This window comes from Balaenoptera borealis, assembly GCF_965194805.1.
Source record: "Balaenoptera borealis genome assembly, chromosome: 19".
In the NCBI taxonomy this organism is placed as follows: Eukaryota; Metazoa; Chordata; class Mammalia; order Artiodactyla; family Balaenopteridae; genus Balaenoptera; species Balaenoptera borealis.
Genome location: NC_138878.1, coordinates 32,692,409 through 32,709,333, shown reverse-complemented (window position 1 = coordinate 32,709,333; position 16,925 = coordinate 32,692,409). Strand labels below are relative to the sequence as shown.

Genomic DNA, 16,925 nt, shown 5'->3' with positions numbered 1-16,925 from the left:
GCAATATAACATGGACAATAATAATGTTTTGGGGGGTCCCAGCACTCCTCAAATGAAACCAGCCTGCTAGGAGCGTTAATGTACCTGCTTATAAGATTAGCCTTCATTTCCACACAAATGGGTGTGTAGAAAGCAAGTTTGGAGAATGGAAGTAAGACACTGTTGGGTGAAGGGATTTATGACTCTGGAGGGCCACGCAGTTCCCAATATCCTTTTTTTTTTTTTTTAACAAGCAATTATAAATTTATTTATTTATTTATTATTTATTTTTGGCTGTGTTGGGTCTTCGCTTCTGTGCGAGGGCTTTCTCCAGTTGCGGCAAGCGGGGGCCACTCTTCATCGCGGTGCGCAGGCCTCTCACTGCCGCGGCCTCTCTTGTTGCGGAGCACAGGCTCCAGACGCGCAGGCTCAGTAGTTGTGGCTCACGGGCCCAGTTGCTCTGCGGCATGTGGGATCTTCCCAGACCAGGGCTCGAACCCGTGTCCCCTGCATTGGCAGGCAGACTCTCAACCACTGCGCCACCAGGGAAGCCCCCCAATATCCTTTTGAGACACGTAGATGCTCCAGAGTTATGATGTCCAATACAGTAGCCACCAATCACCTATGGCTATTGGTCACTTGCAATGTGGCCCGTCTGTGTTGAGATGTGCTCTAAATATAAAATACACACCAGATTTTAAACAGTGCAAAACAAAGAATGTACAATATCTCATTATAAGTTGAAATTAAAGCATTTTTGATATATCAAGTTAAAGAAAATATATTAAAATAAGTTTAATGTTTCTTTTTTACTTTTTTTAAAAAACGTGGCTACTAGGAAATTTGGAAATTACATATGTTGCTCACATTATCTTCCTTTTCGGCAGTGCCCCTCTAAGGAGTTGGCAAGAAGGGCAGAATTGAGCCTCCATTTTACAGACCATAAAACTGAGGCTCACACAGAGAATTCAGTCCTAGCACAGAGTTTTCTTTTCCCATGCCTAGGCTACCGAGTACCAGGACGAACTTAACAGGCCCACAGCGTCCCTAGAAGAGCAGGCGTTCTGAGAACCACAAAGGTGGAGGGGAACCCCTTGATGTCGCCCTCCCCTCCGCAGAGACCTCCCCAGACAAAACAAACAAGCCCTTGGTCTGGCGAACTGCAGCGGGGAGCGGAAACCAAGGAAGATCAAAGACCCAGCGGTTACCCCCTTCCGGGCTGCACAGCTGGCAGCGCGCCCCGACCCCCGGCGGGCACCCACGGGCCCCGGGATGCGGGGACAGCGATTGGCTGGCAACTCGTGGCTTTCGGACACTTGTAGCCGCCGGGAGTTGGCTGGGTCCACAGCTGGCCGGAGGCTCAGTGGGGGCTTCTCCTGCACAACCAAATCAAAACGTAGAGAGTCGGAGGAGAAGGTGGGCGGGCACGGGGCGGGTAATAAGCGAACACTTTCTGCAAAAGTCCGATCGTGCAACGGAAGGGGCAACGCTGCGGGCGCTCCAAGCAGCGTCTCTTCTCCGACCTCAGTTTCATCACCTGTAAAGTGGAGCCGCTGAGTCCTCCTGCCCGCTGCCAGGAAAAATAGAGCGGAGGGAACGCACAGCCCCGTGAGCCAGAGGAGCGGTTATTGTAGAGCGGGCAGGACCGTGTCTGTTCCAATACTCCTCCTGGCCAGAGCTCCTCCGCCTCCCATCACCCCCCCACCCCCGGTCCCCAGTCCCGGGTCCCCAGCCCCCGGCCCGGGTCAGAGACCGCAGCCTGGAGGGGGGCGCTGTGTCCAGCCCTGCAGCGCCTCTCCACGCCCCGCCCACAGCCCGCCGGCCCCGCCCACAGCCTTCTCCCTCCGCGTCCCGCCTCGCCTTTGATGCGCCGCGCCCGGCCAATGGGCGCGCGGGGAGGCGCAGGCTGCGGCGGCGGGCTGGGGGTTCGGCGCGCCCGGGCGTCAGTCCGGCCGCGGCGACGGCGGCAGGATCGTGTCGCGGCGACCCTTCGGGCTACGCTCGGCTTCAGGGCTGCTCCAGGAGGAGGAGAGCGAAGCGCGGCGCGGCGAGCCGCAGGGCCCGCGGGCCGGGCGCATGGCTTAGGGACGCCCCCTCCCGCAGCGCCCCCAGCATGGGGAAACTTCACTCCAAGCCGGGTCAGTGTCCCCGCCCGCGTGCCGGCCCCCTGGTCCCCGCCGCCCTCGCCCCCGCGATTGCTAACTCTCTGCCTCTCCTTTCTTTCCGGCTCCCGCCGCCGCCGCGCGCGATGTGCCTGCAGCCGCCGTGTGCAAGCGCAGGGAGAGCCCGGAAGGTAGGGGCGCGCGGGGCACGGACCGGGGGGGATAGACTGGGAAGCACCGCGGACGGCGGCGGAATGGCCTAGCCCGCGGATCTTATTACCAGGGCCACCCCCACCCGCTACTCCAGTCACCAGTCCCACAAACCCTCTCCTTGGAGCAGACTTTGTGTCCCCTCCTCTGTCCATCCTACCCCCTCCCCGCTATCCTCTGCTCTCTCTTCTGACTCTCAACCCCTCCTATTGCGGTACCCCGACCCCGCACTCACTGCACCCCCTTTTCAGGCTCCTAAGCCCCTTCTCCAAGAGCCTGCGCCCTCTCTTTCTGGCCCTCAGCCCCCTCTCCCGAGATCTTGGCTCCTGCGCCCCCTCTCCTGACGCTCAGTTCCCCTCTTCCCCTCACCCCGTGTTCATCCCTCCCCTCCACAGTCCTGGCCTCTGGCGCTCTCGCTCTTCTGATCCCCAGACGCGTCTTCCTGGGGTCCTGCTTCCCCCTTGGCTCCGCTCTGGATCCCTGCTCTTGGGGCTTCGCTGAACTACCTTCTCCTGATTACCTGCGTCCCTCTCTCGGGTTGTGCGCGGCTCCCAACACCCTCCGGGTCCCTGCTGCCTCTGCCTCGCCCACTCTTTCTCTCCTCTCTCGGGTAACTTTCAGCCTAGGGGCCAGACTCAGGGGCTTCGTGTCGTCCCCGCCTCAGGTGACAGCTTCGCTGCGAGCGCCGCCTGGGCTCGGAAAGGCATTGAGGAGTGGATCGGGAGGCAGCGCTGCCCGGGTGGCAGCTCCGGATCCCGACAGCTGCGGGCGGCTGGCACCGTTGGCAGAGGAACGCGGGTACGATCCCCACCTATGTCCCTTTCAACCTCAGAGATGCGTCTCCATACCTACCCCCCGCACCCCAACTTTTAGCACCCTCTCGGCGCAGCTTCTAAGTCCAGAAATCCCTTCTCAGCTGCCCCTGCCCCACCAATATGACCCTGTACAACCCCTGCCTTGGGGAACCTTATTGGTGACACAGGTGGCAGTCTTCTGTTCAGTTGGGGGCAGAGGGCTGCCCGGGGGGAAATGTCCTAGGTGATGTGGTGGTGCAGGTCCAGTTGATGGGGAAGCTTGTCTGTGCTGGAGGGACCTGGGGGGGCCTGCTCTGACTTCTACCTTGTTTCTGTGGCCAGCATTCAAAGGTGGATTTGGAGTTGGGGCTAGGGAAGAGGGAAGGCATCTGGGGGTGTCTGGATGGAAGGCAGGACTGTGCCGGTCTCCGAATGTGTTCCAAGTGTGTGACGTTCATCAGTACCATCTGCCCTGCAGCCCCAGTAGAGCCGGCTGTGATCTGGTGGCGGGCAGAATTTGGGGGTACTGAGATCTGGGAGACCCCTTGGCTTGGCCCACAAGGAGAGAGAGGGCCTCATTCTGCTATAGCCTGGGCCTACCCCTAGCCTTCCCCCAGTGGGTCCCTGAGGTTGGAGTTGTTCCTAGGGGAGCAGTAGATGTGACAGGGGAGTGAGTGAGTCCAGCCTCAGCTCCTGGCCTGGCACTGGTGTTCACAGATGTCCTATGGGCTCCAGAACTCTGCACAGGGCTTTCAGATGGTCTGCGTGGAACTCGAGCAAGCCAAGGATCAAAGGATGAAGCAACTTTTTGATGTGACATTTAATTTTTTTTTTTTTTTTTTTAACTTAGAGGAGAACAGACTGAGTCTCAGGTCTGGTTAGTTCTTTGGTTTTGTCCATGGGGGCTGGGGAGGGGCCAGTGGACTTTTCAGATGTGTGTGTGTGTGTGTGTGTGTGTGTGTGTGTGTGTGTGTGTATTTGGTGGTGGGACCTGGACTGGGTGCAGCCCGTTGGAGGAGGTGAGGCCTGTGGATAAAGTCGACTCTTGTGCACGTATGAAATAACCGCTGCATCTGGAAGAAGCTCCCATCTCCTCCTCCACTGCCACTGCTGAGCTGGGGGCCTTCTCTTCTCCATTTCTCTTCATCTGTTGGCTGGGTTAGAATTGGAGCTGCTGTCCCCTGGGAAAGGCCAAAACTTGGTGGGCGGGGGCACTGCAGTTGGGGCCCTTTAAAAACAGAACTACAAACTTCCCTTTCTTCCCCTACCATTTCTAGTTTTTGATCTCCTTATTTATTTAAAGCCCAATGAAAATGATCCGATTTAGCCATATGAACAAATGCATTTGCAGCTGAAGACAGAGGCCAACTGAGTGGATTTCCATTAATCAAGTTTTGGGTTTTTTCAGCCTGTTTATTTTTACAAAGTATTCCTGCAGAATGACATTTATTTGCAGTCCCCCCCGCTTTTTTTTTTTCTTTCCTAAACTGCCAGGCAGCTTGCTCCATGCTTTAGGGGAAACTTGAAATACAGCGAGGGCTTACTTCAATTGACTTTTATCTTCAAAGCCATAACAAATGTTACCCGCATGTTTTTGGTAGGTCTCCTTGGCATCCAGTCCTGGAGGATGGGAGGGAGGAGGAAGGAAGGAGAGGAAAACAAAAGTCTGTCGTTTTTAATTAAATAGTAGTGTTCCCAGCAAGAGGAATGTGAGCCAGTAAAAGTTGCCATTGGGGGAAATGAGGGAGGGTAGGGAGGGGGCCCCAGCTTAAGACTGTGGCTTTGGTAAAGTCACGGAATTTTGTTGCCTGGTTTCTTCCCCCAGCTGAGGACAGCATGGGATGGTGCTTGCCCCCTCCTTTCCCAGCCCCCTCTCTCAGAGAAATGCTGAGGGGTCATTAGTGTTTGTTCAAAGCACTTTTGAAGATGTGAGACACAGAGCCATCAGCATGACATATGTTGGGTGGTGGAGCGTGGGACCTGCCATCCAACATATTAAGGGGAGGGAGTCTCTGCTGCCTTGAGAGTTGTGCTTGGTGACTGGGACCTGGGGGCCTGGGTTCCCACCACCGCTGGCCTCGCTCCTGAGCCTGCAGAGGTGGGGATGGCCCAGGGAGAAGTCAGGGTGAGCCCAGGGTGTGGGGCTGCACTGTGGAGGCCTGTGAGGTGATTTCAAGTGGTACCTGGAGGAATATTTCTTATCTTAATAGTTACATTTTTTTTTTTTTACCAGAAAAAAATAAATAACTGGGACATAAAACCCTTGAATTCACAGATATCATTGCTTAGGAGGAAGCTAAGTGGAAAGAGATAGTCTAAAGTCAATTCTGAGAAAAATATTAAGTACAACTGGTCAAAATTGTGAATGAGAACGGAATGCCCCAAATTTGGGAAATGTTGAGATACTGAACAGGATAGCAGTAGGCAACCCTCGGTCTGTTTAATTTCTGTGATTTCCAGTGGCACGGAAAGGGTGGCTCCAGGTTCTTCCATTATCTCATCAGGATGTAGGAGGGCGTGGGCTCAAAATTGTGTTGAGTTCCAAGGGCTGGCAGAGGTCCCCTCACCAGCCCCAGACCCGTCCTGGGGTTGGCCTCTGTGTCCACTCGGTCACCCGGCCTTTCACCAAAGTGGCGGGGGACACATTCGTGGCTCATCCAACCAGCATGTTTATTGCAACAATAACTACTATTTATTAAGCGCCTGTGTGTGTCAAGCACTTTGCTTACATTATCTTAATCCTCCTCCTAACCCTGTAAAGTTGCCAGCCGGCTGGTGTGGACGCTGGTTTTCTCCCATTCTGGAGTACTTTCTAGGACAGTGAAAGCCATGTGTGGTTAAGTTCCACACCAGAACATCTGCCTGGAGGGGGTCGCACTTATTCATTCCTGAGAGGTGGCACTCTGGCCGGCTGCCGAGTACTTTGGGATGAGGCAGGTTGTGGGGCAGGCAGAAGCATGAGGGGCCCCTGCTTGCCCTCTTCCTCTCTGAGGGAGCCTGAGTAGCTTAGTAAATGTTTAAGTTGGGTCTGAGTTTCATGCAAGATCCTGGGATATGAGAGGGTGACCTCACCGGCAATTAACCCACGCCTGCCCTCCCGAATACAAAACTAAATGAGGTCAGTCTTGGCCACAATAGCTTGTCACCTTGTATAAGCCATTTTACCTTTGTCTACCTTAATTAGCTCCTCTGCAAAATGGGTATAATAACATGCTCATCCCTGGCAGGGTTCTGGCAGATAACTCTTCACTGAAAGTAGAATGTGGGGAGAAAGGTACTGGCAGGTTCCTGAGGCCCTGGGAGAGGTGGAGGTGGGGGCCCATATTATGAAACCAGAGGCTCCCCCTCCCCCATACTCTGTAGCCTCACTTGGAGGGACACAGGCTCGGGCTTCTGCCCTTTCAGTGGATACATGCTGAACTTCAAGGGAATATGAGCTTGGAGGAGAAAAATAATGAGAAATGTGAGCTGTACAAGTACTGCAGAAGATGACTGATAGGTGAACAATTTGTATGCCAGACAATAATGTGCTAAACAATTAGAAATTAAAATAAGCATAATAATCTCAGAGATAAAGGACGATATTAGAAACATGAAGCAGCAACAGGCAGTTACAAAAGAAAACCGATTGAAAATGTTGGCTCTGGAAAATATAATGGGTGAAATTAACAAGTTTAGTAGATGCATGGAGTAGCGTAATGGACACAGAGATGCTGATAGGAGAACACTCAGAGAAGCAGAATCTGCGTGTCTGTGTACGCTCCTGCAGCGTGTGCACACGTGTGCATATATGAATGTGTACAAGTGGATTTAAGACCATTCCCCTCCCCCACCCCCCAGTTTGGTCCTTTTGTTCTTTTATGGCAGAGCCGCCTGAAGAAACAGGCTGAGAGCTTCGGTGCAGGCAAGTCTGCCTCTGGATCAAAGGTGGCTGCCAGGCGGTTTGGTAATTTGATTAGGGGGCACCTAGTGCATTTTGATGTTTGGGGAAGGTTGGGAGGGTGCAGGCCCTGCTGGAGCCTGTGGGGATGTATGGAGCTGGGTGATGAGATTGGAGGCCGGCCCAGCTGCTGCCTGAGTGCCGGATTCCAGGGGAATTACCCTTGAATGATACCAGTTGGCACAATTAAAAGGCCCCATGTCTTCACCATATGGAAAGTGTTAGGCCTCCTTACGTGGTTTCAAAGCTATGTGCCGGGAGGTGGACTTGACATTTGAGGTAAAGCATAAATTAAATATTTGGTGTTTCAGAATTAAAAGATGATTTGCTTTGAGGCTAGTGGAGGCGTTTGGACCTCAACTCACTGGCTTCTTTGAGTTCTCCACGGAGGGTGCCCTCTGCCAGGCCAGCTTCATAGCCCCACCTGGCAGCTTTCTGGACCCCTGGGGAATGGGGAGGAGAGCTGGGGCAAGCTGGAGCTGGGCAGAGTGCCAGGTGGGGCTTCTGGTTTCTGGTAGGTCTGGATCCCTCAGGAAGGTGGGAGGTGGGCAAGGGTGTCATTCTGGGTACTTTAATGCATCTCTGTCATGGGGTCTCAGGTAGAGGTTTCGAGGAGTGTCTTATCCTCCCTACGAAACTTTTCTTCTTTGAGAAGGACACTGGTTCCCCGAGTCAGGCTGTGTGTGTGTTGTGTCCCTCGAACTCAGGAACAGACCCTCTACATTCATATCTTGTACAAACTGTCACAAACTGAGGGGGAAGCTAAACCAGGAGACAACCTCGGCATGTCCCACAAGCTCCTAGCCTTGGGGAATGTTCCATCCCCTCACCCAGTGGGAGTGTCAGAAGTGAGGAGAGAAGGTGGGTGATAGACAGAGTAAATTCCTCCTCATAACAGGAAGCTTGGGCCCCTGGGCTCAGGGGCCAGACTGTCCCTTTGAGGGCTTAAAGCAGCAAGGCTGAGCTGTCAGCAATGGAAGAATCACTTTCTGAGGAGTCCATCTTCCTCTGGCAGCCCTGGGGCACGTGGTGGGCTCTCATGATATATTTGCTGAATGAATGAATGAATGAATGAAGATAGATTAAGTCCCCATCCCTGCCTCTTCCTCCCCCAGATTCTCTTCCCCAGCCAGGTGGAGCTGGAAGTAGGAATAAAAGGAAGAGTGGAATCAGGCCTTTTCTTTCAGACACTCAGCTATTCATTAATTATGATCAATAATGAATTGTTATTAATGATGGATTCCCTAGCTGTGCCGGGCATTGAGGCTACAGTGGCAAATCACAGAGCTGTGGTGCCTGCCCTCCTGTAGCTTCCAGTCTAATAAAGGAGACAAAGTATAAGCGTGGCCACAGGCACATTGGCAGACAGTAACACTCCTGAGAAGCTGAGGCAGTGAGGAAGAAAGTGTGGGAAGAAGGGATGGGTTTGTGCAGTGGGAGCTGGGGGAGACCCCTTGCTCGCTAGTGTCCGTGGATAATGCGTGGTGCTTGGGTTGGGCCCCTGAGAAGGGACTGTGGGCTCCAAGTGGCTCTGCAGCCTGTGGGGTCTGGAACTGTCTCTGGTGCTCATTCTTTCTGCAAAGCCCCCCATGTTAGTGGCTCTTGGCACGTGTGAGCTACCTTTCCCTCTGGACAGGTGAGTGGGGTGGAGCCAGGCGGGCAGCCAACCTGCTGCCCCAGCCGCCAGCGCGCTCTGCGGGGCTGATTCGCGTGCAGCGTCATGCACAGGGACTTGGGGGCATTACTCCAGCTGTTTGGGTGGAGGGGCGGCCCCTGCTGCCCTGCGGGGGAGGAGGTTCAGAAGCCCAACCGTGGTGGGATGTGGCAGCCTGAGCGGTGGGATTGGCAGAGGGAGGCACCCCAAGAACCAGGGGGCAAGAGGCAGTGACAAGCCAATCCCAGAGAGAACCCATCCTGCCCCAGAGCTGCTGTGAGCCTGTGCCTGAGGGAGGAGGGTCTCCTGCCTCAGTTTACCAGATGTGTCTGAGGAAGGGGCATGCAGCCTGACTCTCTGGGCAAGAGGCAGGGGCCCACGAAGAGATCTGCAGGCACTGGGGAGTCACGGACCCCCCAGTCCTCCTTGCTGGGGGGGTTCTCGCAGCCTCACTCACTGGCTGTAGGTTCACAACTTTGGAATTTTTAGGTCGCTCGTTGGATTCCAAAGCAGGAACTTCCGGCTGCCTCCCTGACTTACCGCTCTCTTTTCCACTCACGCATGTTCTTTTTGTGGCTCTTGTCTCTCACAGACATTCTTTCTCTTCCTCTGGCTCTCTCTCCCACTCCCTTCCCCTTGCCTCCTCCCTCCCCACCCCCTCCCCCAGGAAGGAAAAAATTCAGACTCTCACAAACAAAATATCTGCCATTCCATCCGAGGGAGAACTGAGGCAGAAGCCCAGAATATCCTGGAAGAAACGCCAGAGAGAGCTGAAGGCCTCAGTTGTTTAATCTGGAAGGCAGTCTTTGATGTCACCGTGCTCCGTTTATCCTGGGAAGCTGCCTGCTTCTTTATGGCTGGCTTCAGACTCTGTGCATGAAAAATGGCCGAGTTCCTTCAGGAGCTGGAGGGAAAGCCTGATCCCTCCCCAGAGGGCAGGCCTGGGGATGCTGCCTTTCCTGCCAAGCCCAGGTGGGCTGGAGAACCTTTTCCAAACAAGCATTTCCAGAGACATAAGTAATTCTTTGATAACTTCCCGGGAAAGCAGAGGGGGCTCTTTATTCATGTGGGTACCCGTCACGGGGCTTCGCGAGGGAAGCCTCAGGTCCCTCCCCTGAAGTCATCCTTAGACCCAGAAGGGCGGCACACAGGAGCTCTCACCAGGCAGCTCTGCCCTCCAGGGTGCGTCCTGTATGTGTGTTTGTTTAGAGGGCTCCGAGGAATTGCTCTGGGCTTCACTTTCCTTACTTGTTGAGCCATGTGGGCTGCGGTTTGTGTGTGGCTGACGCCTTTCAGAGGATCCCAAGGTAGTGGGTGGGCTTCACAGCGGTGTGGCATCAACTGAAGGATCCCCCCCACCCCTTCTCTGGGCCTTGGATCTTCTGGCTGAGAAGTAGGATAAAATCATTTATTATAATTTAGAAACTATGTATTAAATGCATTCTATTCAAGTCATTCATGCATCTGTGCAATAGAAATTGAGTACTTACTTTAGGCCAGGTATACATTTGCTCTGTCAGTAGAGCGTGGTCCTGGTTTTCATGGACCTTACACTCTAGTAGGAAAAGATAAGTATTTTTAAAAACAAATTACACAACCTAAGCTGTGATTTATGCCTCAAAGGAGAAGTGCTGGGTGCTTTGAGAACATTTAATAGGAATCAGACCTAATCTGGGTGGCTGTTCATTCTACAGATATTTGAGCATGCGTAGGATGTTGTAGAAACTATGAGGAATAGAACATAGTTCCTGCCTCATAGAACTTGGAGTTTAGTGGAACTAAACTTTCATCTTTGCCTCTCATCTATTTTTCTTATCTTATTGCATTGGTTAGAATCTCCTCAACTGATTAATAACTATTAAGTATGATGTTCATTGTTTGTCTAGTTAAGAAAGCTTTCTTCATCTCCTGGATTGCTAGGATTTTTAAAACCAGGAATAATTTTTGAATTTTATCAAATGCTGTTGGGGTGTTGATGGAGCTGGTGATTCTTTGCTAATATAATGTATGATTTGTATGCATGATTTACATAACTAGATTTCCTAGTGTTCAACTTTCTTTGCACTCCTAAATTAAATCCCTCTTTGCCATGATAGACTGCTGCTTTAAAATGTTGCCGTATTTGATTTGCTAATATTTTACTTTGCATTGATATTCGTGTTTGATTGGCTCATGGTTTGGGAAGGTAGCTCTTGAATAACGAAGACAATGTTCAGGGAATGTTAGAGGATGCTCTGGGGGCTCTAGAGCAGGAAGTACCTACTGGTCCAGGGTCAGAGGTAGTGTCAGAGGAGCTGTAATTTAAGCCCAAAGGTGCATGGGGGGAGGGGTGGTGGTGAGCAAGACAAGGGGAGAGGACATGTAATAGCCATGAGTGTTTGCCGGACAGACCGGCCACATGTGAGAAAGCCCTGTAGAGAAGAGGGTGGTTCATTGGAGATGCTGGTTGAAGTTCAGTTGGCGGAAGAGAGGTCACAGCCTGGGCCTGGGGGCCTTCTCAGCCATGTTATGGAGCTTGGTCTTTGTCCAGAGGGGAGACAAGTGTGTGAAGGGCCTGTGTGAGGGGCCAGCAAGAAAGAGGTGAGCCCTGTGATCTGGGGGACGAAGGAATGTGGGGATGGGCTCTCCCTTGTAAAAATACTTTGGAGGATAAAGAGGAATCAAGTGGCTGTATTCTGTGCGCTCAGTGAGAGATTCTGGAAGGTCTGCATTGGTCCAGGCACAGTGCTTGGTTCTCGAGTGTCACCCAGGGGACTCTTGAGGAGGCCATAAGGAGGTGAAGGACCAGGAGAAGTAGATTAGGACATCAGACGGTGTAGGGTGGTGCTTAAAGAGCGAGAACTTTGGAGCCCGATGTCTTGGGTTCAGATCCTGCTGCACCATTTTCTAACTGTGTGACCTTGGGCATAGTGTCGAACCTCTGTCAGCCAGGGGTCTAGTGGGAAACAGATGCACTCCAGAGAGTTTAAATGAAACTAGCTTCCAGAGGTATGGGCAGGGTTCAGGGATACTTTATGGGGGGTTGAGGTACCCAGGGACTGATGGTCCCTGGCAACAGTGGGAAGCTGTTACCACCCCTAAGGTAGAAAGGGCCAGGGGAGGAAATGTTGGATATTTTGCATTGGATCCCTGTAGGAGCCACAGCTGATGATGGGTGGAGACCAGGCAGAAGCTATAAAGATGGAGGATTAACCACAGTCAGAGACACGGGACAGAAGTAGTGAGGGAGTGGAGAAGAAGTACCCAAACTCCCATCTCCTCGCATCCTCCCGTTTCCTGCCGGGGCCTCGCATTGGCTGAATTCAGAAGCCAGAGGCCAGAAAGCTCCAGTGAATTGGTCCACAGGGTCAGCTTCCTGGGGGCACAGGGCAGTACAGAGAGGGTGGGGAATGGATGGGGGTGGGGATGGCAATAGAATAATCAACTCTGCTTGTGTTTCCTCATCTGTAAAGCAGGGATGACAATAGTACCTGCATCATAGTTGTGAGGACTCAAATTGTAAAACAGTTGTAATGTCAGGCGCACCGTAAGTGCCCAATACAAGTTCGCTCTTACAGTTATAAGACCAGGAAGAGACACAGGGTTATGGAGATTCGGGGAGGTGTTTTTGAAGGAGGTGGCATGTCAGTATAGCTCTAAGGACGGTAAGACTGGGACCAGGGGTCAGAATCTAAAGGCCAGAGAAGTCATATTCATGAACGCAGCAGGCTGGGAGGGAGAAACCTGGGAGGTGGGGGGACTAGGGTGCCCTGGGGAGCACATGCCCTGAGTCAAGAGAACAGCGTCCCTCAGCCCCAGCCAATTGTTGTCATGTGGGAATGTGGCCCTGGTATTGCCACATCTTCTTATCATTAAGAGAACCCAGCCATCTGGATTTTTATGTGAAGTTTTTCTAATTAAAAAAATTATCATCAACTACATAAAATTTTTCAAAAACACTTTTTTTGGGTGGACCCAGACAGCTGGATTTGGCCTGGCTTGTGACTGTTGATTTAGACCTACAAGATTTTGGTGGGGTATGAATATGTTAGTGATAATAGTACATACAAGGGAATATTAAAAGTGTCTAATGCTTTACATGCATTCTTTACATGTATTATTCCCCTGTGTACAGATGAGGAGACGAGCTCAGCAAGTTAAGTCCTGAGCCCAGCCAAGGGAGAGCGGATTCAGGCTGCCTCCAAGGCAGAGGGTACAGCCCAAGCTGGGTGCTGGTGAGTCATGGATAGTATGTTTCAGTTGCCGGGGAACAGGATGCGAAGGCAGGTGGGGTAAGTACAGTATAGATGTGGTTTGGGCCACTTTATACTGAGGCCCAGCGTGTGCACGTAGTAGGTGTCAGGAGTGTGTTTAGAGCTTTCAGAATCAGACTTCCTGGGTTCAAGTTCCCACTGCACCTCTCCCCAGCCGAGTGGCCTTGGGCCATGTGACGGCTCATTGCTGATCCTGAGCTTTCGCATCTGGTGGAATGGGTAGTCCTCATGGAGTTGTTCGAGGACTGAAATGAGTTCATGCTGGCAAATCAGGGAGAATAAAGCAGACGTCACCCCTCCTCTTGCAGCTTTCTCGTGTGGTTAGCTGATGATCACCCAGATGTGCGCTAAATGTGATGAAGGGGAAGAACAGGGCATGGTGAGAGAGAATGAGGAGGGTTCTACTATGAACTGGGGAGTTAAGTTGTTGAGACCCAAAGGATAAATAGCCAGGTGATGAAAGGTTTAGTAAAAACATCTCAAAGGGTTTGGGAAGTGCAAAGTCCAGGAGGCACAACTGGCAAGTAGAGAGTCTTCAACCCACTTCTGGGTGTCTGACTTAGGACAGAACCCAGTCTCTGAGTTGTTCAGGCAGAAATACGCGGTCCAGCACCGGGGGTGGGTAGCTCTTGAGGGTTGCGGGACGAGATGCTATATGTTGCAACCTGTTTTGGTTCTTTGTCCACCTGCTGCAAATCTTCTCCCACAGTTTTATTTTTATCGATGTCCGATCGCTCCAGCTTCTCTCATTTCTGGCTGGGTGGGAGGTTGGGGAGAACCTCCTGGTCCCATGAAGTAGTGTCAGCCGGGAGCTGATTGGCTGGTCTGCCACGTGCTGCCCAAGCCCCTGGCCTTGAGCTTGAGTACAGAGCTGGGGCCCTGGAGAGGGTAGGGCAGAGCATAAAAGTCCCTGTCAGCAGCAGGATGGGCCTGGCCACCCTCAGGCTACAGGTGAGGCTGGGGAAGACCAGAACCTCCCAAATGGGCTCAGGCCCAGGGTGTATCTCTAACTGCAGAAGTCTGCGCAGGCTGGTGGGCCCCCCTCACGGAGGCTTTGGCTGACGGCGGCTCCACTGTGTAGGTTTGGGCGTGCTACCTTGGGGTACTGAGGCCACTCCAGGCCTGGCTTCCAGAGGTAACCTTGTTACAGGGCAGTTTTTGACCTTGACCTTGTTTTACCCTTCTTTCCCCTAGGGATCTAGATAGACTTCAAAAGCAAAAAGATGATGTCAGAAAACTATTGCAAACCAGGAACGAGGTTGCCTTTTCAGTGCATGCTGGGAGCACTTATCTTGCTCCCCTGCCCTGGAAATCCCGAGGAGCCCCTGCCCCGGTCAGTCTTGGGTATGTGCCTCCTTTCTCAGTGTTCTGTGATGGCAGCCTCAGTGTGACTATTAAGTGCCTGCGTATGCTGAGCCCTGTGCTGAACCATAGGTGCAGCATTAAGTATCTGCTGTATGTCAGGCTCTGGGCCCAGAGCTGTCCCTACCACGCAGTTCTCACAACACCATTATGAGGCAGGTACTATTATTATCCCCATTTTACTGCTGGGGAAACTGAGGCTTTTAAAAAATATTTATTTATTTATTTATTTATTTATTTATTTTTGGCTGCGTTGGGTCTTCGTTGTGGTGACCAGGCTTTCTCTAGTTGTGGTGAGCAGGGGCTACTCTTCATTGAGGTGCGCGGGCTTCTCATTGCAGTGGCTCCTCGTTGCAGAGCACAGGCTCTAGGCGCGTGGACTTCAGTAGTTGTGGCTCGCGGGCTCAGTAGTTATGGCTTGTGGGCTCTAGAGCGCAGGCTCAGTAGTTGTGGCACATGGACTTAGTTGCTCTGCAGCATGTGGGATCTTCCCAGACCGGGGATCGAACCCATGTCCCCTGCATTGGCAGACGGATTCTTAACCACTGTGCCACCAGGGAAGTCCTGGAAACTGAGGCTTTAAAGAAATCTACCCAAGGTCACTTGACTTGGAAGTGGAATCTTGTTCTAGCAAGATTCAAATTCAGATCAGTCTGATTTTAGAGCTATCTTAAATCATTATAGGTGAGTTTTTTTTTTCCTTAAACAGTATGTTATAACCCCATTCATGGCTTATGAAATCCATGTAGTGAGCAGCATTAAAAAAAAATGAAATAGACAAAAATAAAAATATGAGAGAATATCCTATATAGTAATAGTAAATATTGCTTTATGTAACTTTCTGTTTAGTTTATAGGTGTGGATAACCATGTCTATAGATGATTGATAGATAGATATGGACATATAGACATGGGTATCCATACTGATAAATAGATAGATCTATTTATAGATAGATATGTGTATATCTAAACACACATCTATACCCAAACCCATATATACAGAGGCCCATTATAAAACATAATTCTTATTGTGGGTCACTGTCAAAGTGTTAGAAAACACTGGTGATTGGTCACTGGTCTAGACTCTGAGTCTGAATACCTGGTTTCAGGATCTAGCTCTGCTTCTCACTAGCTGTGTGACCTTGGGTAAGTTCCCTAACCTCTCTGTGCCAAAGTTTTCTTTCTTGGCTTCAGGGCCTTTTGGTTTGTTGACTTTTTGGTGAGAACAGATTCTCCCAGGATTGCCATGGTTGCTGTCTTGTTCATCAACTCCATTTGCTTAGGGCATGAAGAGGGCCCTTGGGGACCCCCGTGTCCTCTCACCTTAGAAACTAGCCTCTGAACATGACAAGCAGCAGCTGCACCCTGGCAACTAAATCTTTCTGGACAGAATATTGTTTTGGGAATCCTGAGCCTGGGGGTGGCCGCAGCTTAGCTATTAGGTATCTATTGTGATCTCTTCTGCCCTTTGCTTCCTCCTCTCAGAATGTAGTAAAGAAAAGGTGGATGTCTAGGTTATCTTTTGCTGTGTGACAAATTATTCCAAAACTCACTGACTTGATATTTTATGATCTGCTTAAGATTATGCAATTTGAGCAGGGCTTGGCAGGGGCAACTTATCTCCATCTCCATGTGCATAGTTGGGTTGGCTCAAACAGCGAGGGGCCACCTGCCACAGATCCACTTGGCTTATGTGTCTGGGGCCTCAGTTCTCTTCCAGGTGTCCTCAACCACTGGTTAGCTTGGACTTCCTCGTAGTATGGCGATCTCAGGGTAATCAGACTTCTTACACGGTGGCTGGCTTCCCAAGAGTGCAGAAGTGAAAACTGCCAGGTTCTTTAGGTTTAGGCCTGGAATTGGCAGTGCCACATTCTCTTTGTTAAAGCAAGTCACAGGTCCAGCCCAGGTTTAGGGGAAGGGATTACACAGGGGCATACATACTGGGAGGTGTGATTGATTGGGGGCCATCAAAGTAGTGTCCCAGAGAGGATGTGGTCTCCTGGAGAGAAACGGCTGAGAGACTGAGTAAGGAAAAGGACTGAAAGGTGTCCATTGGATTTAGGGTCCTGGTGGTCACCATCCGGTTTGACAGGAGCTGTCGTGGTGGAATGGCAGCCGAGGTGAGACTGGCATGGGTCCTGAAGGGACTGGGGAACACTTACACGGGAGCAGATGCACATACTTGTAAGAACATCCATGGCTACATTATTTGGAAGAAGGAAAATTTGTAACAACTCAAATATTCATCACCAGGAGACAGGCTAATAAACAGTGGTGTAGCCATTCCATGGATCTCTCCGCAACTGGTAAAACCAGGTTGAGTGAGGGCCACAGGCTGATCGGAAGGAGGCCCTGAGATGCTGTTGAATGAGCAAAAGCAAGAGCAAAACATCAGTGTAATGTGGCCCCGTTTTCTGCACTATACAAAGGTCTGTTCAGGCCTATGTCTCTATATATTTGCAGGTGCACATGGAAAGATCTGGAATAATACACTGTCAAAGTCTGTTTCCCTGAGGAGTGAAGTGGTGGGAGGTGGTGAGGAGAGAAGGAATTTCACTTTTCACATTATATATTTCTACATTGTTTGACTTTTTTTTTTCTCAATGAGCATGTACTACTTTTGTATTTTTCA

General features: G+C 51.3%; 1 protein-coding gene across 5 annotated transcripts in view; it reads left to right on the top strand.

The window, feature by feature from the left end:
- The first annotated feature begins 1,865 nt into the window (after positions 1-1,865).
- NKD1 (NKD inhibitor of WNT signaling pathway 1) overlaps positions 1,866-16,925 on the top strand; it is an 85,640-nt gene continuing 70,580 nt past the window's right edge. For 3 of the 5 annotated variants that reach the window (XR_014237392.1, XM_082366677.1, XM_082366674.1), the window contains exons 1-3: positions 1,866-2,117; positions 2,240-2,272; positions 2,956-3,089. Coding sequence is in view for 3 of the 5 variants with exons in the window: in XM_082366677.1 (XP_082222803.1) it covers positions 2,093-2,117; positions 2,240-2,272; positions 2,956-3,089 (192 nt within the window). In the remaining 2 variants the exon portion in view is untranslated. Of the gene's footprint in view, positions 2,118-2,239; positions 2,273-2,955; positions 3,090-12,793; positions 12,894-16,925 lie in introns of those variants that run through there. The other 2 variants (XM_082366675.1, XM_082366678.1) reach the window with 2 other exon arrangements.